Source organism: Malaclemys terrapin, chromosome 6 (genome assembly GCF_027887155.1).
Source record: "Malaclemys terrapin pileata isolate rMalTer1 chromosome 6, rMalTer1.hap1, whole genome shotgun sequence".
Taxonomy (NCBI): domain Eukaryota; kingdom Metazoa; phylum Chordata; order Testudines; family Emydidae; genus Malaclemys; species Malaclemys terrapin.
In genome coordinates, this window is record NC_071510.1 from 118428965 (window position 1) to 118455230 (window position 26266).

The following is a 26266-nucleotide window of genomic DNA, read 5'->3' on the forward strand; positions in this document are numbered from 1 at the left end:
TTTAGCTAATAGTCATAAGTCTCTGAAGATAAACGTACTATGTAAAAGGTAAGAATTCACATTATTATTATTATAACACAGCGTATATGGTTCTTATCACCTTGAATCTTGCTTAAGGTTACATTGTACTAAAAGGTGTATATATAGTTATAGACTACATTGTATCTTGGAATATATTTAAGATGTCCGGCCAAATCCTGGACGTTATCCCTATGGGAGATGGGTGTTTGCTCTTTGTACCTTTATCATGAACCCATGATTTTTTTGATACTGAAATGTTGTTTGTAAAGGAACAAAAATGTGTCCTTGAAGGATTTACTTATTATCCAATGTTATAGCTGAGGCTGATAGCACTGCCTGTTACTAAGGTTGCCTAATATTGCCCATGATAAGGCCCTGGATTTCAGTCCTTTAACCACCTGGGCTAAACTTTTCTGTGCCAGAGTCTGCCTCAGGGTGAATTTTTTTTTTTTTTTTTTTTAAATTTCAGCCAAAACAATTCAGCCGTTTCTGAGAATAAAATTGAAGAGAAATTCGTTGTTTTGCCCATGTTAAAAAATTCTGCCCATGCTGGTCATGCTCCAGCCTTGACTGAACAGATTTCCCTGTAATTGCATCTCTGGTCTGCAGCAGTGTGGGCTAGGTCTGGGCACCTGAACTGCAAGACCAGGGAGCCTCTCCTGTGCTCTCAATGTCTCCCCTGCTGGAACCCAGGCAGTGTGGAGGAGGAAACTGCGTGATTTGAATACAATGGGGATAAGAGCTGCAGGATGGGGAACAGAGAGGGTCTGGGAGTGGGTGGGAAGGGAGAATAGGGCTGGATGGTATGGGGGAGGAGAGAGGGAGATTGGGCTGGTGAGGCAAGGATTCTGGGACTTGGAGAAAGAACTTGAGGTTGGACAAGAAGCCTGGGGAGGGAGATTGGGGCCAGGGAATGGGGATGGGAGAGGAGTGGGGCAACTGGAGGGCAGGCTGGGGTAGAGAGACAGATAGGAGGAGGAGCTGGGGCAGAGGGAGAACTGTGAATTGTTGGGCAAGGGGACTGGGAGTAGGGATGGAGACTGAAGGGGTGAAACTGACTTGCTGAGCAAGAAGACTGGGTTTGGACTGAGAAACCGTAGGAGTTGAGAGTGGTTGGCAAGAAGAAATATCTAGAAAACATGACCTACAAGGCAAGATTGAAAAAGCTGGGTTTGTGTAGTCTGGAAAAGAGAAGACTGAGGGCAGACATAAATCTTCAAGCATGTATATAAAGAGGAAGGTGATAAATTGTTCTCTTTATCCACTGAGGACAGGACAAGAAGTAATGGGCTTAAATTGCAACAAGGAAAATTTAGGTTAGACATGAGGGGAAAAACTGTCAGGGTAGTTAAACATTGGAACAAATTACCAAAAATATCCAACATATACTGTTCCTCAGCTCCCCATATTTAAAGTGAGGGTAATACCCCCTCATCTCAGAGGTGTGATAATAATTCATTAATATTTGTCCAGTACTCCGATACTGTAGTGGTGAGCACTGTAGAAAATCCCATGAGGAAATTAACAGTTCTGTCTTCAGAGCAGAGTTTGAGTAGTGTGCAGTAAATAAGGCCTGGGGCCACACATTGAATAGTGAGGATAAAACAAAATATTGAATAGCTGCTCATTAATTAAACACCATCCATTCTGTGCCCTAATTATGGTAGGGGTCTTGTGGAAAAAAGTAGTATGTGATCAAGTCATAGGTGCCAACTCTGGGGGTGCTCCAGGGCTGGAGTACCCATGGAAAAAAACTAGCGGGTGCTCAGCACCCACTGGCAGCCAGCTCCCCCATTCTCCCAGTGCCTCTCCCCCATTGGCAGCCCCGCTAATCAACTTCTCCCCCTCCCAGGAGGTGCTGGGAGGGAGAGGCAGGAGTGGGGAGGGAACAGAAAGAGGCATTGTAAAAGAAAGATTATCTAAATACAGCATTTATTGTTTTGGCCAGGCTGGTAACTGGTGTGCAGTACCTTTCCATAATGTATTTTGTAATCCTCCATGAAATTACCGTGGTCTGTTGTTCTTTGTTTTGTCTTTTAAACCAGTGAGGACACAACATTTGATTCATATGTAAATAGTGGGACACTTACTACCAGAAGTCTTGAAACTCAAAGTAAGGCCTGACACTTTGTTGTTAACTCCTGCTTTTGTGCTGCTTTCTCCCACTCACAGAACCAGTTACCTGTTTGTTTTTTGGTTTCTAGTGCTGGTGAAAGGTCTGGTATTTACAGCCTTGCTGAGGACCTTTGTTTCTCCTCAGAACAAGTACAGCTTGCACAGAGACAACTTAGGCTTCGCCTGCCTCAACCCTGACCAAGTGATGCCACCTCTAGGGATGAGCCAAAAGTTTGGTCTTCATGGCCTACTCAGTCCGTCATGCCTGAGTCTGTCTGTCAGCAATAAGGGCAGTGATGATGGGGAGGTGGGGTTGTGATCATCTCCTTGCTAAACTGAAAAAAAAAAAATTCCCTAAACCTTTCTGTAATTCAGACTCCTGAGTCAGCAAAGGTAACCCTAGATGGGAGTCAAGACAGTGAGTCAGAGCTGCCTATATCTGCTCAAGTCTGAGACCCAAAATTTTTCTTGAGCATCCTAGGAGTGTAATTCTCCTTCTTATAAGGGAGTTAATGATGCCAGATCCTGATTCACTGGCAGACGTGGGGATAGTTTGTTTTATTTCTTTACTGTTTGCAATATGAAAAAATACAAAAATGAACAGATGAGCATGAGACTGGTCCAACACTCCATACTTAAGATATAGGGTGACCATATGTCCCGATTTTATAGGGACAGTCCCGATTTTTGGGTCTTTTTCTTATATAGGTTCCTATTACCCACCACCCCCGTCCTGATTTTTCACACTTGCTGTTTGGTCACCCTATTAAGATATGAACTTCTGGGTGGGTTTTGTCATGAGAAAGTTGTAGAATTAAACCTTCATTTTGTTTTGGTAAGTATCAAAAGAGATCCCCATTCTTGGGGCCAAATTCTCAGCTGGTGTAAACTGATGCAGCGTGAGAACTTGGCCTTTGGACACTGAAATGTTCCAGAGATGTCTCCAAAAACTCAGTAAACAAGAGACAAGCATGTAACAATTAGGAAAAATGGGGAAGCACAATGGTAGCACAGATATATATAATGCAACAGGCAAGGAATTTGTAAGTTACAAAACAGAGGGAAAGGGAGGCAGAAATACCATATAAAACAAATGTGTAACAGTTGTACTAATTTAAACATAGAGACAGACTGAGGAGGAGGAGGGTGAGAAATCAGGGAAAGAGAGAGTCATATCCCAGGTCACAACCATCAATCGGCCAGTCTGGATTAATTCTGCTATGCTGAGTCCAGCCAAGCAATATGTATTATTCTATAAGCGACATTACACACTAAGCTGCTGTTTTCTGTCTGTAGGGTGAGAGCAACAGGAGGAAGGTTGTGACTCCCCTGTAACAATTGCCATTATTTACAGTTGTTAGAGTTACTGTGTCCAGTGGACTAGTTAAAAGCTGCCTAGGTATTACTCTGGCTCCCCCCCCTTGCCACCCTGCCCAATCATAGGGTACATCTTCACTACCCGCCGTATCGGTGGGTAGCAATCGATTTATCTGGGATTGATATTTCGCGTCTCGTTAAGACGCGATATATCTATCCCTGAACGCGTTCACCGTCGACTCCGGAACTCCACCAGAGCGAGCGGCGGTATCGCAGTCGAAGGGGGAGCCACGGCCATCGATCCCGTGCCGTCTGGACCCCAGGTATTCGATCCAAGATACTTCGACTTCAGCTACGCTATTTGCGTAGCTGAAGTTGCGTATCTTGGATCGATCCCTCCCACCCCAGTGTAGACCAGCCCATATTCAATTTGTCATCCTGTCTGCTTTTTATTTATTGGTTGAATTGTCAGTCCCCTGTAGCAGATAGGAAGGTATGGGGGAAGGTTTCTATTTTTATTTTTTGCACCAAGGTTTTGTGAATGCAAAATTAATTGAAACAAAAGAGCCATTTGTTTGCTTTTCCCATTAGGAGATCATCCTAGCACAAGGTATCTTTCAAGAGCAAAACCTCCTAGTCAGAACACATACAGAGAGACAAAACAAACCGCTCTATCAATTAGCAAATATCAGTGAAACTGTTTCCTTAATTAGCAAGTTCACATAAATTGCCTTTGAGTTGATCCTCAGCTTGACGGATAGCAAAGAGAAATGCTTTAAGGTAGGGTTTTCCTTTTCATGTGACTGAGCCTTCGCCACCAGGAATATTTGATAAATCACAAACTCCCTTCCCATTTTTTACTTTGTCTCCTGGATCTTGGGAAAATAAATGAATTCAGCTTGGTAAAAACACACATTTATGTGTCTGGCTTCAGTGCTGAAAACGCATGCTGAGGATTGGAGACATGATACCACTGCTGCATTCACAGGTTCTTTTGATAGACAGCTTGTTGTGACTAGGCATACAGCTGCTCTCCTACTCCTGGCAACCTTTCAGAGGGGATTCACAGATCATATCCTAGGTTTCTGAAGTAGAAAAACCATGTCCACTCTGATATCATTCTCTTCCTCTCTCATTCATTTGCAATATACTTTTCTATCTACCACTCTTCCATGTGCCTTCCCTCCCTCATTAAATCTGTTCTAATTAAATCTCTCTTTGGCTCATTGCTCAACGTGATCACCAAGTTGCTGGAATTTGTATTTTTATGGAGTTCCAAAAGACTAGTGTCCATTAGTATCTAGAGGATTTAGGTTATCATGCTTAAAAGAGGAGATCCAAAGACTCCTATTAAAAGTACTGCAGTAGGCTATTTTTCACAGAGCTCATTACACCTGGGAACTCAAGTGAATGCAGTGGTCAAAGAAGTGGGATCGAAATCAAACAGAAACACATCATAAGTTCTTCAAGGGCAAATTATGTCAAATAGTCAGCAGTATTTTAATGGTGACCTGTAAACGGCTTTCAGTTCCAAGTGCCAAGGAAATTTGCTGTACTAAATATTTCAGAGATTGATTTCACTGATATAGCATGAGGAACTGAATTCCTCAGTTTAGAAACTGTTGTGCTGACATCTGTCATGAATAATAACATCGTTGATCCGTTGTTTAGGAGGTGGGGGAGGAAACCTTATAACCCTGGTAACTCTATTTGATGATGAGAATGCTGACAAATGTATTAAACTGCCTCCGAACGACAGAGTTTTGTTAATCAGCCTGAGAATGTTGGATTTCCTTAAAGGCAATTCTGTTACAAAATGTAAAAGCTACAGCCTATCTAACCTCATTCATTTTCAGATGATTGGAGTTAAGTCATTACATTTGATGGTCTGGGAATTGTTACCTGATAGTATTGAAGAAATTGGGAAATTATGAACTAATTTTGGGCTGTATCAAATAATGAGACTCTAGAGAGTGGAGTATTACAGTAAGCCTTAAAAATGACAAAGAGAAGATATTTAAACCTTTTTTCTTTATGGTGCAGTAAGAACATTCTGTCAGTGAACACCGTTCCCATTATCTGACCAATTGCCTTGCTGTGCCTTTTTCTTTACAGTAGGCTTATATTAATTAAATTTAAGAAGTAGGCACTGCCACTTGCTTCTTCCCTCAAAGAATAATTTAAGTTATCTCCAGATGTCAGTCTTTTTTTCGTAGACTTTGCTTTAGAAATACTTATTCACACCATTAACTCCCGGTGATACCCTGCGGAATCTAGAAAAATGCTTACAGTATACATCAACTGGTGTATAAGTACAGTTATCCAATTTCATTACAAGTAGTATGTAACTTCTGGCTTGTTTCACTGGTTTGTAACGGCCTGATTACAATTTAAGTTTATAGTGAAAGGACCAAACTCTCTGCTTGCATCGCTCCATTGAAGTCAGTGGAGTTATGCCAGCAGAATTTAACCTAGTGTTGCCATCGCAGTGGGTTCAGTCCTGCTCCCCCTGAAGTCCGTGGCAAAATTGCCATTGGCTTCAAGAGGAGTAGGAAGGATCAGACTCCGATGCCGGTTCTTCAGTATGGAGCTCTTTCAGACCCCTCCCCTGCAGAGGGCTGTCAGGCAAAGGAAGCAGAGCTGGGTATGGGGAGGCGGTGCAAAGGGCACGCACCTCCTGTGTGGAGTCTCACTGTGAATGAGCTCCCCCTGCAGAACCTGGGGCACTGATGGGTTTGTGGAAGGGCAGAGATTCAGGACCCATAGCTATGCAGTTGCGTGTTTTTCCCCCTTGGCCCAGGGATCTTCTTACGTAGAGGGCATAGTCCTGCGTCTTGAGTATTGTTTTACTGACCGGGGCAGCATTTTTCCATCTGAATCTAACCCCAAAGTCTGTTTCGAGATCATAACACTAGGGAAGGAGAGGACCTGCAAGGCCTTAGAGCCCATCCTACAATGAATATTAGAATGAAGATTATAATAATCCCTTCCAAATTCCATTCACAAATATATATTTTATCATAATTCTTCAGTAGCTGATAGCTGAGCAGTCTTCTTCACAATGAAGTTGTGTAGCCTTATTATTTAATACTTTTGTGCCCCAAGTGATTGTTAGCCTTCCTATCTCCGATGGGGGATATAATAGCACTATACGAAGTGTTACAAGCTGTACTGGTATTGAACATCTGAGTAGTGCCTAATGCGTGAATCCTTTCCAGTCCCTTAAATTCTGGTATGCGGAGATGCACCTCTTGTGGACTAACATACTTGTGGAGTTGGGAAAGAGGGAATCTGGGGACTCTGATGGGTAACTGATGTTCTCTAGCATAGCATGTGGATGATAACATCATTACAGAGTTAAGTAGATTTCAGAGGAAGCAACACTTACACTGATTTATTCATTGCTCTGCAGGTTTGAAACTTTTGAAGTGAATAGCTTTGAACAGTTTTGTATCAACTATGCCAACGAAAAACTCCAACAGCAGTTCAACTCGGTAAGGTCAGCTTGAAAATGTTTCATAAGATTAATAGAAAACTTTGGATAAAAGCCTGGCCACATTTCCCTGTGCCAGGCTTCCACTTAGACAAACTTGTCTCCACTCTGGCCAACTCTCACTATTAACATGAATTTGGCAGTTATAGCATAATCCACACTGGGCAGCAATCTTGCAGTAGAACTGTACTATGTATTCATTGCTAGAGGTGAGTTTTGCTTGGTTTTGGTTTTGTTATAAATCTCTTAGCAGGTTTGTAAACAATTTATTCCAACCTGGATCCACTGATGTTTCTGAATGGTTTGTATGTGAAACCATTGAGAAAACTGGTTTTTGCATAATTTCAACCCCAAGCCAAGCTAAACCTGGCTGTTCTGAATCTGTTTCAGGATTTAAAGAGAACTCAGGAGTGGAAACCTCTAGGAGGCTGACCTAACCTTCTGCGAACTGAAACTACTTCATGTTGTATGCTTGTATTATACACATTCTAACACAATTTGTAGTGTTTGTCTTGGGATGTGAATAGATAGATGGAATTCAATATCTACATTGCGTAGACATAAAAATGTCAAACTTTACACAATTAAGGGTCTGATTCCAATTTCATTGAAGTCCATGGGAAATTTGCCATTGACTTCAGTAGGAGCAAGATTTGATCCTAATTTTGGATAAAGTGGGTCTACAAGAGAATTTGTTAAATTTGAGGAACTAAATTCTGTGGGGCAGTCGAGGTACTTTAAAACTGTTCTGTACATATAGTGATGCACAGTTGCAATATATGTAAAGCATCATATTATATATCAATGCTTCTTTAAGAAACGAAGAGGAAAGTGATGGGTTTAATTTGCACAGTACACAACTGTTTTAATATGTATAACCGTTGCTTCTAAAGCAAATACATTCAAATTCAGTGATGGCATGTTTGAAGAGGTTTTAAAAGCCACCTTTGAAGGAAAACAATGCATCTGAGCCAGACCTTTTTTCCTCTCGTGGTTAGAATATCTTAGAAATGATCAAAGAAATTTTAACCTCTTGGAGATCAGTCTGAGAAACTTCAGCCTGTGGGGGAACTTTTTTTCCAGAAAGTTGTGTGTATGAAAACAGGAATCCATATTGAAAATGTCTTCTGAATCACAGCTGTGATGTTGATACTCTTTTAGGAAAATCAACACAGTCTCCCACTTGTGTGGAAGTGTGCTCAGATACTTTGATGGTGTGCACCAATATAAGAACCTAGATAGGTAAACATCTAGGGTATTCTAGTTCACTGTATAATTTACCTGTCATGGCATATGAAAATGAGGAATCATTGGGGGAGGAGGCAGAGATCTTGAGTAATGTATGAACTACATTATGCTCCCCTGGTAGGATACCACTCTCACTTATCTGCAGGGACCATTTGAATAATTTTCCAGTGCTATATATAAAGAAAATATCCCCACCCAAGTGCTTTACAATGGTAGACTTTGAGATCCTTAGTCTGTACATGGGGCCACCAAATAGCAGAGTTTTTAGTTACACTGCACACTATCTGCAGCTGAAAATTCTAGCACTTCTCGGCCATGTACAGGAAAACTCTACACTTCTAATAATTGCAATAGGTAAGTGGGACGAGGGAAGTTTAATTATTAAAAAGAACAGTTCAGTAAAATTTTTCTGTCTTTTCTGATCACAGCATGTATTTAAGCTGGAGCAAGAAGAGTATATGAAGGAACAAATCCCTTGGACTCTTATAGATTTTTATGACAATCAGCCCTGCATAGACCTTATAGAAGCCAAACTTGGTATCTTGGACCTATTGGATGAAGAGTGTAAGGTAAAGAAAAACACTGATGTCATCACTGCCATTTTTATCATTCTCAGAGTAACTTTAGCAGGCTAGTCATGCTGCATTCAGTGTGATGGGTCCCCAAACCAGCACTCTCCAGAAGCAGGAGGGGGCCAATAAAACAGTCCTTGTCCAAAACGAACTGCAATCTGGCGATCTTGTTGAATCACTGCTCCTGGGTTCTCCGGTTGTGGCAGTAGCCTATAGTATCTCTTCTCTAATGCATCTGACTAGGAGGCTATGACCACTCCTCTCAGATGCAGACTTTGCAGTAGTCATCCCCTTCTTTGTGACCTCTACACTAGGTAAGGCTATTGCAATGTGCTTTACTTCTGGCTACAGTTGAAGACCACAGGTAAACACCATCTGATGCAGAAGGTTGCTGCCCACTTCCTAAATTGGGCAGACCACTGACACACCACACCAGTGCTCTCATTTCTACATTGGGTGTAGTTATAGATGTTCGTACTGATATTTAGTTCCCTAAATGGGACCTGGGTTGTGTTTTTTTTTTTTTTTTTGAGTTCCCCTCTCCAAGCCTATATCCTTTCACAGCAGTTGAAATTGGCTGCTTTTCCTTGTGGTTCCTGGGATAAAAGTCTTTTTGGGTGGTAGGGCTTTCTCAGTCTGAATCTCCACCTTTTGGAATTCACTCCTCTTGGTGGGTCAGATACTGGATCCAGAATAGGGTAGATTTCTGAGCCCAATCAAAAGCCTTTTAATTTGTTAGATTTGAAGGAGTTTATTAATAAAGTTGATGATGCAATGACAAGTTGCAATCCTGAAGGGATAGATTGTAAGCTCTTTGGAGCAGGTATAATCTTTTTTTATTCTGTTTGTACAATGCATAGCACAATGGGGTCCCAGTCCATGACTAGAGATCCTAGACACTACAGTAATACAAATAATAAATAATGATAAGAACAGATCACATTTATACAAGGGGTGAAATTCTAGATTTATTGAAGTCAATGGCAAAGCTCCCATTGACTGTAGTGTTGCCAGGATTTCATCCAAGTTGTCCAGATTGCTGAAATCAGATGCACTTGCCACCCTGATTCTATACCAAAGAGCAGAAGCCACCGAGACATCCGGGTGCTGGTACAGTCGGTCATTTGTACACTTTTTCCATGTCATAATGGTTGTAGCAGTGAGATTTCATACAGTGAGATTTTGTCTTAAATATCCATCTCAGGGACTAGCAAAAATCAGTTCACCTGGCTGAAGTGGCTTTTAACTAAAGGTCAGACAAATGGCATTGGGAAGCTTGGGCACATTTTAAAGAGTTCTCTTACAGTGAGTCTGTAGAAACAGATTTCCATGTTTATTGCTGCTCAGCAACTCCTGATCAAATGTGTTCAGCTTACAAATTAAGTCAGTAACAGTCAGAACTGCAAACTCACCTTAGAATCCCAAAGTCAAGTTGGACTCTTCCTTGCTCACCAGCAATAACAATTCTGCAGCTGGAACTTAGTTAACATGATGCTTGAGCCAGCAGAATCCAGAGATTGTTAGATTGGCAGGGCTGGTAGGGTAAGGAACTGGTAGAGTGCAAACAGCCGAAATACCTTTGCCTAAACACAAGGGGGAGGATCTGTTGAATAAGAAGGTGCCATTTTTGCAGTCACTTTTCTGCTCATAATCTCTCTTTAACACAAGGGAGTAACTTCCTGGAAGTGGTTCTTCATACCAGTTTCCATCTAGTGTGATTACAGGTCAGTGTTTTAACCATCTGTTATTAGGCAAGAAAGTTTGCATTAAGACTCAGGTCTGCCTGTCACGAGAAATGTTATGCACGCATTGAAATGGCCTTGTGGGTCTGTGTGCATATATACAGTAGGGTAAACTGTTAGCCTTCATGTTCAGTCAGTGTAGTGGACCTTGCCTTTCCTGTAGCAAGGCATGTAAAGGGCACTAATCATTCTTGTTAGCTCCATTGAGATTCATGAGCATAACACAGGCCCAAGGTGAGAAGGAGGCAGAAGTGTCATTTACGGCAAAGGGAAGCTTTTCAGATTTGTTATTTAAATTCCTTTGTTCCTGCTGGGATTTAATGAGGAGTGTGACCTGTCCTCCTTTATGAGAGAAAGGTGACTTCTTAGGTGAGCACTCGCTTCCTTCCATTTCTTATGTGGCACATCGACTTTCCTTCCCATTTAATATTGCATTGTCTTCCATGGCTAGTGGCTGGGTGTTATCCTATTGATGGTTGGCTGTAATAATTTGTGATGAAGACATTCACAGTGGGGATTTCTATTTGTGTATTTACAGTGAGTCAGAGCTGAGATTTTTCACTTGGTTAAGTGAATCTGATCTTTAATTATTTAAGTATCCTTGACCCTTTTTTTATTTAAACTGAGCATTAGTCTATGAAATGCCTACTGGTTGCATACATCTGCTTGGCTTGTGCATTCTAATGAAATCATAAGGTAAAATGTTATGTTGTGAATAACGCCAAGTAGAAGGCATGGTGGAGTATGGCACATGTTTGTGGTATTACTCTTCCTTCTGATTCAGTGCTGAACCAATGCCCAAGCACAGTAGTAGATGACATTCTGTTCCTGGAGGCGCTCTGTTTTGGGTGAGACACAATGACTTAAGCACTTGTGGTCATTAAAGATCCCACCTCCTTTCTTGTAAGGGAAGATAGAGGTAGATGTACTGGCCAAATTCCAATTTAATTGCATCCTTCCTACTGAAAATGTTCCCTGAAGTTGCTTCTTGTCTGACATCCCTCAGGGTTTCCACTGGGAGAGAAACTTTATATGGCTGAAGCACCAGCCAGGCCCAGCCAATGGAAACTGCTCTGAGGATGTGCAAAACAACAATTAAATGAGGACTTTCCCATGTTTAGCATATTTTTGGTCTTGTCTTGTCAATTATGGCTTCTGATTATAATTAACAAATGAGAACAAATTAAAACTTGCATAGTATCACACTGGGGACTGGCTCAGAAGAAGGTCATGAATCTAAGTTCAGCTGTTTAGTGCCATTTTGTTTCATCCACTGCACTGTCAAGCCTCTCTTTCTCCAGGCCTTGAGAAGACCTCTAACTATTACGAGCTAGGAGGAAAGTTTCCCAGATGGCAGATTGCCCTGTAACTCAAAACAGCATCTGGTACTGACTTCTGTAGGTGACAGACTACTAGACTAGATGTACCATTGCTCTGATTCATTATGTTAATTCCTATATATAAAAAATAAATGGTACCCTGCTTTGGTGTTGTACAGAGCCCTGCTGCCTAATGGGGACAGCCTGAACACAGAACTCTGTCCAGTTCCAACCCAGTACTACTTTTAGTCCACACCTCTTTGACATGGAACCTGAAACAGAGGAACAAACCCCGCAGTTTCTGTGGTAATTCTCTGTAGCTTGGGAGTGGTGTAATTAGTCACAGCTTTATAATGGAGCCTTTTATAATAATCTGCACACACTCCACAGCCTTACAGAGTTTTCAGTGAGCGTGGTGAGTGAAAGCACCATTTTATCGATAAAACCTACTCACACCCACATCCCAGTTGCTGAGCTAGTATTTTTAGAATCTCACCACTCCTCCTTGCTGTTATAAAATAGCAAAACCTCTTCTGTTATGTGGCACCATGGAGAGAGAATTGCTTTGCTATTGGCCGTAGTTGGTATAAAAGTACAATAAGCCAGTTGGCAAGCAAGCCCACTAATACAGTGGATAAAGGTACTCTGGGACTGAAACTCCATCAAGGGGCCTGGCACCATAATGAAATGCTAGAGCAGAAGTGGGGTATTTGTCACCAAAGTTCTTGCCTCACGGAATGTTTTTCCTGTATTTTTTTTAAATGTATACAAGTTCTTTATTTAGCCTCTTCCATGTGACTTTTGTATGCCAATGGACTGGAGTGAATTAAATAATACAAATAGCTACAGAGCATAGCAAGAATATAGCTACACGGTTAAAAATCAAATGAGAGATGGGAGTCGCCAGTGAAACAAATGGGTTTTGAGTTCAGGCAGGGGCTTGAAGAGAGAAGCTCAGTTCCTCATGTTTTGAAGGAGTTTTTCTGACCATACATGGAAACTTTCACAATCCCCAAACTCTATAATGGATACTTTTTCATTATGTATCTTAGGACAGGTTGTAGTTATTTTATGTATCCCTTAAATGTCCCAATTATAAATGTGGATGTTGAGTCAGAGTATAGTTACTCACTATCCAAAAACAATGAAATCAGGTTACTGGTAACTTTTTAGCAGGCTGGTTTTGAATCCCACTGATATCTCTGCACATGTCAGTGTAAAGTTTACTATTAAAAAAAATACATTTTCCTTGATTTGATGGTTGCTTGGTCAGTAGAAAATCATTGGAAAACAAAGCGGCATCTTTCAATGCTGGGCAGCTACTTCCTCTGACTTCTGTTTTATGAACTGCTGCATGTAGGTTAAGAAGAGGGGGAGAACCTCTGGGGGGTTTATGGTTTGGACCTCATTAGTTCTAATCAAATGGCAGAATAACGACTTACATGTCCAGTTGTCATCCAGAGTGTGGTGAGGAAGCAACAGAATGTGCAGCCCCTACCCGTATGAAGTGCTACAGAACTTTGACATATCCAGGGCTGTGCTTGGTTTTTAGCATATGTTGGAGGGGCCGGGAAGAAAGAAACCATTAAAATTCTCCGTATTCGTTTTTATAATGCTAATTGCTGGATCAGTGGGTTTGAAGAAGCCTCCTTAGTTATCCCATTCCTTTTTTCCCCCCTGATAGATTTAAGGTTGGATTTAATGTTTCCTTTACTCTGAATAGCTCCCCGATCTTTGCTGGCTGATTCCTTGGAGCCCTGGGAGAATTTTATTTATTTGACACCCCTTCCAACATGAAGGAAACGCCCAATCCTGAAAAATCCTGAGTAGATGGAGCAGCTATTTCTAGTGCAGTAGCCCCTGGTCATTATCATTAGACTAGGTACTGTGTAAACAAATCATAGGCTCTAAAGGCTTTAAAATGCCATAAGGACACACACACTCCTGTTCTAGTACAGATGACAATCCATGTCCAATAGTGGCCTATGTCAGGTACTACTTGGGAAGTTTAAAAATACTGCACAATGCACCCGTTCCATTGCGCAGTAACACAATGAAAGCTATTTAGAGTGAACTTGAATATCGTGAAACTCTGTTCTGAGGGAAGAGGAATGAAGCCTGTGGATTTTCAGTCTACTTATGCTAAAGTCCAATTCTCTAATAAATGGGTTCCACTGTGAAGTGCATGACTTACACCCTATGTGTATCTGGTAGGTGTTAATGTTGTATGTTAGCGGGACTAAACGCCCCCATTTCCTATTGCTGAATTAGAGCGATAAGAGGGTGGAGAAAAGCTAAAAACAGCATGGACAGCCTTTAGAGGATGTAAATGGGTGTAACGTTATTTAGGTTGTAGCTATGCTGATTTACACCAACTAAGGTTCTGGCCCATAAGAGTCTAAACCAATTTTTAATCTTAACATGATATTTTTCTAACTACGCAGCTGCAGTGAGTTCCATGGGTTATTTCTACATTACATAAAGAAAGATTTTAGTTATCGTTTTAAATTTTTACCTTTAAATTTCATTGTTTCCTGCTTGTACTTGTATACTTGGACAAGGTAAATAGGAACACCCAATCGGCATTCTTTGTGTGGCCTGGTGGATAGCATGCTGGACTGAGACTCAGGAGACCTGGTTTTTGTTCCCAGTTCTGCCACTGGCTTGCTGGATGGGCCTTGGGCAAGTCACTTCACCTCTCTGTGCCTCAATTCCCAATCTTAAAATGGGGATAATGATGCTGACCTTCTTTGTAAAGCACTTTGAAATCCACTCATGAAGTGCTATATAAGAGCTTATATCTTCAGCCGAGGATCTCCCTCTATTTAAAAGACCCGTTAGATGATCTAGTCCCTCTCCAAGCACTACTGGATTATTCCCTTCTGTATGTTTTCTAGAGTCTGTCCAATTTCATTGTATATACTGTTTATAATGTATCACCTTTGATAATTTTCTAAACTAAATAATCATTTCAGCACTTTAAAGATCACTCCTTGTTTGAAAGCCTCACGATTGATCCGATGCTTTGGAAACAAATAATTTAAGACTAGATAACCTATGACCTTACCATTTCCATGCACCAGAGACGGGAGTCGTCATTATTTATTTATTACAGTAGTGCCTAGGAGCCCTACTCATGGCTGAAGACCCACTGTGCTAGGCGCTGCGTGAACACAGAACAAACAGATGCTACACAGATCTCACAATCTTGTTGTTTTTCATTAGTAATGACAAATATTTTTATAAATACAGTACGCTCCGCTTATTAGAATAGCAGCTCCTCAGTTGCCAGCAAAAAGGTGCTATTATCCAGTGGCAGGTTGATGATGCTACAGTCAGGGAAGGAAGCTCTGGGCCATGCCTTCCCTGACTGCAGCCCTGCACACCTGCCCATGGATGGGCCAGCAGCGGGGTCAAGGTGCCGCAGCCTGGATGCTGGTGCTTTCTAGAAGACGCCGGGGACCGGGGACATGTGGGGCTGCACCATACCTCTTCTTTCACTCTTTGGGGGTCAGGGCTCCGCACATCCTAGTGCTTCCTTCCCTGCCTGCAGTCCCCCAGCAGGACGTAGCTTGGAGAGTACAGGGATAGGTATTGTGCCGCTCTGACATCCAAGCTGCAGCCCTCATTCCCTTCCCACAGCCTGCCCTCCTGGCCCGCAGCTCCTTACATCTTGTGCTGCAGGATGGGCTGAGTAGTGGCCTGGCTGCAGGCAGGTTTGCAGGGCTGCAGCCAGGGAAGGCATATCTCAGTGCTTCCTTCCCTGGCTGCAGCCTCGGAAACCTGCCTGCAGCAGGTAGGGACTTTCTTTCTTTAACAAAAGGAGGGGGGAGGGGGAAGAGTGCTGTTAAGTGGCATACCATTGTCAGTATTGAATTCTGTTAATGGGATGGGATTGGTTCCTGGCAATATGTTGCCATTAACTGGTAGTTGCTAGTATCAGGATTGCTAGTAGGCGGAATATACTGTAGGGGAAATCAAGTATCATTCTATGCATCCGAAGAAGTGAGGTTTTTACTCACGAAAGCTTATGCCCAAATAAATCTGTTAGTCTTTAAGGTGCCACCAGACTCCTTGTTGTTTTTGTAGGGGAAATACTTATCATAGATCACCATCGACGTTACAGAGATGGCTTACAGTGTAGTGTTCTGTTCAGTTCAGCTTCTTACACGGTGCCCATCACCATGGAATCTGAGTGCGTCCCAAAACGGGATTAAGCAACGTGATTAGCATCTGTCTCATGTGGCTCTTTTTCTCCCTTCCTCTCCCCAGCAGGAAGTTGTGATAGAATTATTATTAGTTTAAAATTTACCAATTCGTTTAATGTTTTTCCTTTTGCCCTTTTGTGTGATGAATATTTAACTAGGTTCCCAAATGTGGTTGCTTTTAAAGTGTCGATAAGCCCTTGTATAAACTGAGTTCTTTTCAATTTATTCTGTATGGGGGGCTTTTGGCGGTGGTGGTGTCACTTTATAACCAAGGTTTTCTGCGACGATATAAAGCAGAGGTGCTCAAAGTGTGGGGCTAAGGGGCCATGGAGGAACATTTGAGGGGGCACAGTGGGGCCTGAGCTAGCTCCCATGGGGGGGCAGGGAAGGCGCCCCACCCAGCCCTGCTCCAGCCCTGGCTCCAGCCTCGGCTCCGTCCCCAGCCTTGGCCCCTGACCGAGGCCCAGCCACGGCTTCTGCTCCCAGCCCCAGCCTCGACCCTTGGCCACAGCTCCATTCCTGGCCCTGCCCCCATCTCGGCCTTGGCCGTGGCTCCGTTCCCGGCTCCAGCCCTCCCCCTCCCCTCAGGTGCAGCCCCAGCTCGGCCCCCTTGCCCTTGTCCACGTGGCCCCGTTCCCAGCCCCAGCTCCTGTGGGAGGGGGTGTAGACAGAAGTAAGGGGAGGCGTTACGGTGAAAAATGTGGGGACCCCCTGATATAAAAGATTGCATTGCAGTTTTGGTCTGTTGTCCATGGCCAAAATTCCTCTTCCCTTGAGTGTCATGCTTGTGCTGTGCATTGGTTAATTGTTGCCCTCCATCCCATAGGTGTCTGTGTTTTATATGCCTGATTTGTGAAGTGCTTTGATATCGAAAGGTGCTATAGAAGGTCAACTTCGAAAACACGATAGATTCAAAATCAGAAGCAGACAGTAAAGAATATAGGTCTGTGCAGATTGAAAGAACCCTTCATCTTTCTCTCACAGCAGTTAAATTTTTCAATCTCTCACTGCTGACAAAGACAAATTTTACCCACTAGGAGAAACCTGAGATGCATTTTTGTTGGTGCTTGATATAAATGCAGTGTAAATAATTTAAAGGGTCCAGTTGCCTCAGTCAGTGAAATAGTGGACTTTAGTTCCATATATCTCATGTGACACCAGTGTTGTGATCAGGTGAAGTGAGGTAGGAATAATGAAAAGGCCTCATCACAGCATTGTAAATTTACGCTGCTGGCAAAGCTGTAATCGGGGATAAAAATCAAGGAGTGAGAAATGTCAGCATGACTCGGATTTTAGTCCCACAGAATGTAGGCGTGATCCTGATTACAATTGAAGGCACTGACAGCATGGTGAAGTCTAACCAACAGCTGTCTGAAAATATAAACCACTTGTATTTAGCTGCATTTCCTAGAATTCCTGATCCTTTGATCCAGCGTTTGAATAGATGACACTATTTTCTGTTAAAAAATCCTTTATAGGGGATGACTAGCAGAGAATAGTGGTGCTTCATCGACCTTTTTTAGTGGATTAAGCAACCAATCTGTTCCTCAAGATCTTGATTTTAGTAGAACAAACTTCCTTAAACTTAGTGGTAGACGCATGGGCCTCTGCTGCATAATCACCATATAACGCACATGCATGCGACTGGGTTTGTGGCTCTCAGAGATTGCTTTCCCATACCAGTATAAAAGTGTGGCACATACATGCAGCTAAGAATGTAGTTTTTTATAAAATATCTCCTTCATTCAGCAGTCTCCACTGACAGCCTTGGGAATTCGTCAGCTTCCTTTAGGCTGAACATCTCAGCCATGAGACAGCAACAAAAGTGACCTTGATCACAGTTGACTGTTCTCCTTAAGGCTTTCCCCTCTCTCTCTCTCTCTATTTATTTATTTATTTATTTATTGGCTAGTTTGTGCAGAGAGAGGTAAGGGAGAGGTGCTCTAATAGCGACAGGGAATATGCCACGTTTAAAATGCCTTGGGTGGTGGGCCTGGTGGCATTCAGTGCATCATGCTGAGCAATGGGATCCCAAAGTTTTGTAGGAGACATAACTCATTCCTCTAGGTTTTGGCCTAGTAGAGGTGGCTTGACAGGTTCACATGCTGCATAGATTTAAATGAACAGACAGAAATGGAAACGCCTCCCGTGGGTGACTGCTGAGAATGCTGTGAGCTGCACCTACTGTAACAAAGCAAGTGGTCAGTCGCTTATTCAAATAGGGTATATTTATTTAATATATATTTAAAATATTATAACAGTCTATATTTATGCATCCGAAGAAGTGAGGTTTTTACTCACGAAAGCTTATGCCCAAATAAATCTGTTAGTCTTTAAGGTGCCACCAGACTCCTTGTTGTTTTTATATTTATATAGGAACTTTTCACCCGGAAGGATCCTAAAGCACTTTACAAATTTAATAGACTAATATAGGATGCTGTATAAACTATATATTTTCTTGGTTTGAAGATCTTACAACAACACTTCACACCAGTGTAGGAGAGGACATGGACAATACCCTGTGAAGTTAAAACTATGAGAGCAATTTAGGTAGGCAGACTGAAATCAGATAAATTGCTATTTGCCCTGAAAATGGTGGCTAACACCCCCACTGTGGGAAAAGTGCTATGGGATCTTTAATCATGACAAATGAAAACACTGGTGAGGGGTCCCTTCCAACCCTGATATTCTATGACCGTGCAGCAATCAGGCCAACAAGAGCTGGGGTACTGAAAGAGAGATTGGTATGATGGCGTGTTTTGTTTCTCAGATATTAACAAATGGCAACACTCTTGATGTAATTCACATTATTCATTGGTTAGCAATGGTCTTGGAGCTGTACAGAATCCAGACTTAGTCCCTGCCCCAAAGAGCTCAGTCTGAGACCTATATATAGATCTGCAGTTGGTGTAGATCAGTTGAGTGCCATTGACTTCTATGGAGGTATGGTGACTTTTACCAGCTGAAGATCTGTGGACACACTGAGAAATCCAGATGGAGGAATAACTTAGGGTTTTGGTTTCTTAATTAATACCTATTACTACAAACTCATCCTTGTGCTCCCTTATGCAGTGTCTTTTGGTGATGCCAGCCTTGAATTCTGAATCTTCCATGCTGCCCGCTATGTGTGGGCTGACTTCCCTAAACCTGGTACCAAGCCATCTTCCTCTGCTGAGTCCAGTTCCTTCTAAAGGCTCATTTCTGCCATCACCTATAAGACATGGGCTAAAAAAAATTTTAAAATAATAATGTAATGAAACCATGAAGGTGTGTAGTATCTATGCCTTTGAGAGTTCATGTGACATAATTGTAAACCTTTTTCTTCCTCTCCTTTTGTTTTTTCTAGGTTCCTAAAGGAACTGACCAGAACTGGGCACAGAAATTATATGACAGACATTCCAGCAGCCAGCACTTCCAAAAACCTCGAATGTCCAATACCTCCTTCATTGTTGTTCACTTTGCAGATAAGGTATCAGGGCGTATACTAAACACTCAGCACATTAAACACAAGAGTTTGTGATGAATACCCAGGATGGAAGGGGTTTGCATTAGGCTTTTTTTAAAACCACATTTAGCTATTTAGGTGATGACTTTCCAAGTTGCCTAAGGTATCTGAATGCCAAATTGCCATTTTATTTTACTTGGGCATCCAAATCTCTTAGTAAGCACTGTAAATCTCAGCCTTAGACTTTGTACTGAGTTTTAATCCGGGATAGTTGAGTCTTCTGGTTTAACAAAACAAACCTCCTTCAGAGAGCTGCGCAGATTAACATTAGTAGAAGTTGCTCCATCCAGGAAAGATTGAAGCAAGGACATTTTCTTGCGTGTCAAAAAAATCTCATGTTTCACAGGTGTAAGATATGAGTGGAACTGGGACCATTTTCCCTCCTCTGTGAGGGAGAAAACTCTAACTTTTGATTTTCCAAAAGTCATCACTTAGAGGCTGATACTTGTAACATCCAGTAGTGATCTCAAGCTTTATTTAAAACATGATTTGACGGATGTTGCTCAGAGCAGGGAAGAATCTGTGAAGAGGTTGTAGTTACCCATGTATCTGTCTCTGTGTTTAAAATGGAAATCAGAAGCAGGTCTGAGTAAGCATAAAGGAGTCATGTGACACTCATGCTACAGCCAAGTACTGTCTATTGTCCTTAATAAAGTCTGAGTCTCTTTATACTAACTTGAGAGTGAATTGCACTATTCACAGTTAAGCCTGGGGCTCGAGTTCCATTATACACCTTATTTTAAGCACATTCTCCCCAAATCTTCCAAAAGAAGATATTCCCATTTCAAATTCTGCATGTGTGATCTGTGACAGTTAGAAATTTGCTTGAATTTTTAATTAGAAAAAAATAGGTTTTACTCAAACTTTGGAAGACTCATCCAGTGCTTTTTGGCCAGGTCTTACTTGAAAAACAACTGATTCTAAATTCCAAAAAAGTTTACTTGCAAGAGAGATTGGGTGAGACCGAGCCCAGAGATCTCCAAGATCTTTTGAGACTGAGGTGTGGGTGGTTATTCACTGGCTTGCCAGGAATGCTAGCGTGGGTCTTCCAAAGAGTGCCATATGAATGGTAGAGTCCTGGAAGTTTTGCCATTGACTTTAGTGGGAACAGGATTGGATCCTGAAGGGGGTACTAACTGGGTAATGTACAGGGTTTGAATTAAGTCTTGTGTAACGTCTTGTATCTTGCACTCAAATATTTTACATTAATAAGATAAACTGGTGTGACCTTCCTCACACTTTACCCCCATTCATTCAGCCATACGCACCACCTTTCAAATGAGTTTATGGCAATATATATATGATGGCTAAAACCATGAGAGATTACACATCGTAATTACAACAAGAGACTTGCAATATGCGGACTCATCTGAGGATATGGCTATACTGCAATTAAACACCTGCAGCTGGCCAGAGTCAGCTGACTTGGGCCCACTGGAGTTGGGCTGCAGGACTATCCAATTGCAATGCTGGAGCCTGAGCACTGGGACCCCAGAGTTGGGAGAGTCCCAGAACCCAGGCTCCTGCATGAGCCTTAATGTCTACACTACCATATTACAGCCCAAGCCGTGGATGTCCAACTCAGTTAATGGTTGCCAGCCAGGGGTGTTTAATTGCAGTGTAGGCGCATTCTAAGGGGTTTAACCACCATTCCGTTTCTCCATTGCTCTGTGTGGTAGGTGGAGTATCAGTCTGATGGATTTCTGGAGAAAAATAGGGACACTGTATATGAAGAACAGATCAACATACTGAAGGCCAGCAAGGTAAGAGCAGAAGGGTTGGAAAATAGTCCACATTAAACCGAAGTTGGCATTGCTAAACTGTTTCAATATCTCTGCTCATTTTAAAACACCCAGGAGCGTGTGCAAAAGCTCTTACAATCTACATGGTCAGGAGCAAATGTAAAACGTGAACTTAAACTGTCATTTTACCCAGGTGTTCTCTTCATTCATGTAACCCACAATCTCCTCCCTGCTGTATATCCCCTGCCATCCTTGAGGTCCTAAATTATGACCACCATCTTTCAATCAACTTGATTTGATGGGAACCCCCTTCACAACCTGCTGACCCAACTCCTTAGTCAGTCAGGGTGAAGATCACCTCAGTACAGAGGGCCAGCCCAAGGTATATGCACCACTTAAGTCCCACTTAATCCTTATTTTGAGGATTTAAGTGATGCGTGGGTTTTGTGCTGGATGTCTACATGCGAGTGATTTCACTTCCAAAGAAGTATCACTGCTCAATGACAATGAAGCTTTCTTTTCTTTCTCTCTCCCTTCCTGCCCTTCTCCCACCCTGGGACTATGTGCACGGTCTTTGAAGCACCTCCAGCCTCGGCTGATCCAGAGATTAGAAGACCATGATCAGGAATTAAACCCATATATTGCAGGTGGTACCCTGCTATCCTGGGCCATAAATGCAGTGCTTGTAGATGAAAAAGCATTTACTTTTTACTTCACTGCAGTATGTCAGTTACTGTTGTTGCTTCCATGTAAGCTATGCTTGAAGAGTGTGTTTACTCCAGTTCAGTTAATAAGCTGTAATGTACTGAATCTTTAAAAGTGCAGCAAAGTTAATACCTTCTGTGAACAGTGATAGGACCTGTGCATTGCAGAGAAACCTCTCTGTGGAGCTTGGGGGCTGGAGTTCACTGATTGTTACCTGCTAGGCAAGGTTTGGGCTGGAGGAGCTTGCTGATGAGGAAGACAGACTGGTGTGGCAGGGGGCTGACACACAGGGTATGTCTACACTACGGGATTAATCCGAATTTATATAATTCAAATTTTGGAAACAGATTGTATAAAGTCGAATGTATGCGGCCACACTAAGCACATTAATTCGGTGGTGTACTGGGGCTAGCGTCGATTTCTGGAGTACTGCACTGTGGGTAGCTATCCCATAGTTCCTGCAGTCTCCTCCACCCATTGGAATTCTGGGTTGAGATCCTAATGCCTGATGGAGCCAAAAACATTGTCGCGGGTGGTTCTGGGTATATCCTCCCCCCTCTCCAGGGAAGCAATGGCAGACAACCATTTCACGCCTTTTTCCTGGGTGAATAGTGCAGACGCCATACCACGGCAAGCATGGAGCCTGCTCAGCTCAAGACAGCAGTCATGAACATTGTAAACACCTCACACGTTATTGTGCAGTTTATGCTGAACCAGAACCTGCAAAACCAGCCGGCGAGGAGTAGGCTACGGCGGCGCGGTGGCGAGAGTGATGAGGATATGGACATGGAATTCTATCAAACCGCAAGACCCAGTGCTTTGGAGATCATGCTGTTAATGGGGCAGGTTATAGCCGTGGAACGCCGATTCTGGGCCCGGGAAACAAGCACAGACTGGTGGGACCGCATAGTGTTGCAGGAGTGGGACGATTCCTAGTGGCTGCGAAACTTTCGCATGCGTAAGGGCACTTTCTTGGAACTTTGACTTGCTTTCCCCTGCCCTGAAGCACCAGAATACCAAGATGAGAGCAGCCCTCACAGTTGAGAAGCGAGTGGCGATAGCCCTGTGGAAGCTTGCAATGCCAGACAGCTACCGGTCAGTTGGGAATCAATTTGGAGTGGGCAAATCTACTGTGATGCAAGTAGCCAAAGCAATCACTGAGGTGCTGCTACGAAAGGTAGTGACTCTGGGAAATGTGCAGGTCATAGTGGATGGCTTTGCTGCAATGGGATTCCCTAACTGTGGTGGGGCGATAGATGTAACCCATATCCCTATCTTGGCACCAGAGCACCAGGGTACCCAATATATAAACCGCAAGGGGTACTTTTCAATGGTGCTGCAAGCACTTGTGGATCACAAGGGACGTTTCACCAATATCAACGTGGGCTGGCCAGGAAGGGTTCATGACGCTCACGTCTTCAGGAACACTACTCTGTTTAAACAGCTGCAGCAAGGGACTTACTTCCCGGACCAGAAAATAACCATTGGTGATGTTGAAATGCCAATAGTTATACTTGGGGACCCAGCCTACCCCTTAATGCCATGGCTCATGAAGCCATACACAGGCAGCCCGGACAGGAGTCAGGAGCTGTTCAACTACAGGTGGAGCAAGTGCAGAATGGTGGTAGAATGTGCATTTGGCCATTTAAAAGGTCGCTGGTGCTCGTTACTGACTCGCTCAGACCTCAGCCAAACCAATATCTCCATTGTTATTTCTGCTTGCTGTGTGCTCCACAATCTCTGTGAAAGTAAGGGGGAGACTTTTATGGCGGGGTGGGAGGCTGAGGCAAATCGCCTGGCTGCTGATTACGCACAGCCAGACACCAGGGCGATTAGAAGAGCGCACCAGGAAGCGCTGTGCATCAGAGAAGCTTTGAAAACCAGTTTCATGACTGACCAGGCTACAGTGTGAAAGTTCTGTTTGTTTCTCCTTCATGAAAACCCGTCCCCTTTATTGACTCATTCTCTGTAAGGAACCCACCCGCCCCCTTCCCCCAACTTGCGTTCAAAGAAACTAAAGTCACTATCGTTTAAAACTCATGTATTCTTTATTAATTGATTATAAACATAGGGAGAGAACCGACAAGGGTGAGGTTTGAGAGGAGGATAGGAGGGAAGTAAAAGGCCACTGAAAAAATTCAATATAATGACAGCCTTTTGGTTGGGCTGTCCACTGGGGTGGAGTGGGAGGGTGCACGGCGCCTTCCCCTCCCCCCCCCCCCGCGTTCTTACACGTCTGGGTGAGGAGGATATGGAACATGGTGAGGGGGGGGAGAGGTTATCCTGCTACCGTTCCTGAAGCTCCACCAGACGCCGGAGCATGTCCGTTTGATCACACAGCAGCCCCAGCGTTGCAGCCTGCCACCTCTCATCTCGAGCGTCCCTCATGACCTCACGTTCACTGGCATCTTTCCTAAATTTAGATACCGTGTCCTTCCACTCATTCAAATGAGCTCTTTCGTTGCAGGTGCATTCCATTGTTTCCATGAACATCTCGTCTCGCTTCCTCTTTCTCCTACGCCTTATCTGAGATAGCCTTCGGGACGGAGGAGGGAGGCTTGAAAAATTTGCAGCTGCTGGAGGGAGGGTTTAAAAAAAGGAGAGAAGTTTTTAAAATGATACATTTTACAGAACAATGCTTATACTCTTTCATGGTGAACAACACTATTCACATTACATAGCACATGTGATTTCAGTACAAGGTCGCATTTTCCATCTTAATATTGAGTGCCTGTGGCTTTGGTGTTAGAGATCACAGACGCAGGTCCAAGCAACAGAATTCAGCTTGCATGCAGCCATGGTAAGCCATTGTTTTTCGGCTTCTGCACCCTCCTTTCCCACATACCAAGCAAAGCCCGTTGACTGCTGCGGTTTTCCTGTTAACCTTCAGCAGCAGGCTTGTCTGAGCTCCTTGACTTTCACGCGGCACTGATCTGAGTCCCTATTGTGGCCTCTCTCCATCATGCTCTTGGAGTTTTTTTTCAAAAATTTTGGCATTTTGTCCCCATATAGCGATCAGATCCAGTACCTCCCGTACGGTCCATGCTGGTGCTCTTTTTCGATTATCAGCCTGCATGGTTACCTGTGCTGATGAGCTGAGCTATCTGTGGTCACCTGTGCTCTCCACGCTGGGCAAACAGGAAATGAAATTCAAATGTTCGCAGGGCTTTTCCTGTCTACCTGGCCAGTGCATCCGAGTTCAGATTGCTGTCCAGAGCGGTCACAATGGTGCACTGTGGGACAGCTCCCGGAGGCCAATACCATTTAATTGCGGCCACACTAACCCTAATTCGAAATGACAATATCGATTTTGGCGCTACTCCGCTCGTCGGGGTGGAGTACAGAAATCGATTTTAAGAGCCCTTTATTTCAAAATCAATGGCTTCATTGTGTGGACAGGTGCAGGGTTAATTCGATTTAACGCTGCTAAATCCTAATTAAAGTCATAGTGTAGACCAGGCCCCAATGTAATCTCCAGCAAAGCTCACCCTTGCTGCGTCATGGGGGTAATGCTGTGGCTCCCAGCTCTCGGTATCCCTAGCAGTCTGTTACGATGGTGTTGTCAGACAAGATGTACACCCAGCCTGCTATTTTAACTGAAGTTTACACTGTACGCACTGGAAGATTAGTTTTAAGTGATTCTCAAGTGAAGAAACTGGGGAAAGTGTCAGAGGTCACGGTTTTATTGTTTTCTATTTGTTTATTCGGGTGAGGATAGAACAAAAGGAAGTGTAAAAAATAAGTAGACTTGCTAAAGGAAATGAGGGCCAAGACATACCCCTCAATGAGGCAGCCACACAATTCAAACGAGCTGAGATAGTTATAGAAGTTGGAAGTTGCAGAGTGGACCAAAAGGGTGGAAATGGCTAATGTAGAGAAGGACTGTGACCATCAAAAATGGGAAGCGGACCAATGGACCAAAGAAACTGACCCGAGAGTCATGGAAAAGGAGGCAGAAAAGCTGCAGTATGTTATAATCTCACACCAATGTTACAGGGTACCTGCCCCTGTGGCTTTCTCTGCTGTGTATCCTGGAAACTCACTGGCTCCGAGTTCCAGCAATTCTAATGGAGTATCTGACTTTGAATAATAAGTTCCTTGATAAAGGGCTCTTTGACCTCTGAAGATTACAGGCTCCATCAGCTTTGCAAGCTGTAAACTTGGTAGGTTTCTTGAACCAGAAAAAAATGGCTTCTGGAGCATGCAAGCTTTGCCAACAGAGTGGAGTGTCCACATCTTTAGCAAATGTGTTAAAAATAGATAGGAAAGCTCTAATGTG

General features: G+C 43.1%; 1 protein-coding gene across 2 annotated transcripts in view; it reads left to right on the top strand.

Moving 5' to 3' along the window:
• MYO5B (myosin VB) overlaps positions 1-26266 on the top strand; it is a 385776-nt gene that overhangs the window by 230049 nt on the left and 129461 nt on the right. For both annotated transcript variants that reach the window (XM_054031756.1, XM_054031755.1), the window contains exons 11-14: positions 6866-6947; positions 8623-8763; positions 19382-19504; positions 21220-21303. In XM_054031756.1, the coding sequence (XP_053887731.1) occupies positions 6866-6947; positions 8623-8763; positions 19382-19504; positions 21220-21303 (430 nt within the window). The remainder of the gene's footprint in view (positions 1-6865; positions 6948-8622; positions 8764-19381; positions 19505-21219; positions 21304-26266) is intronic.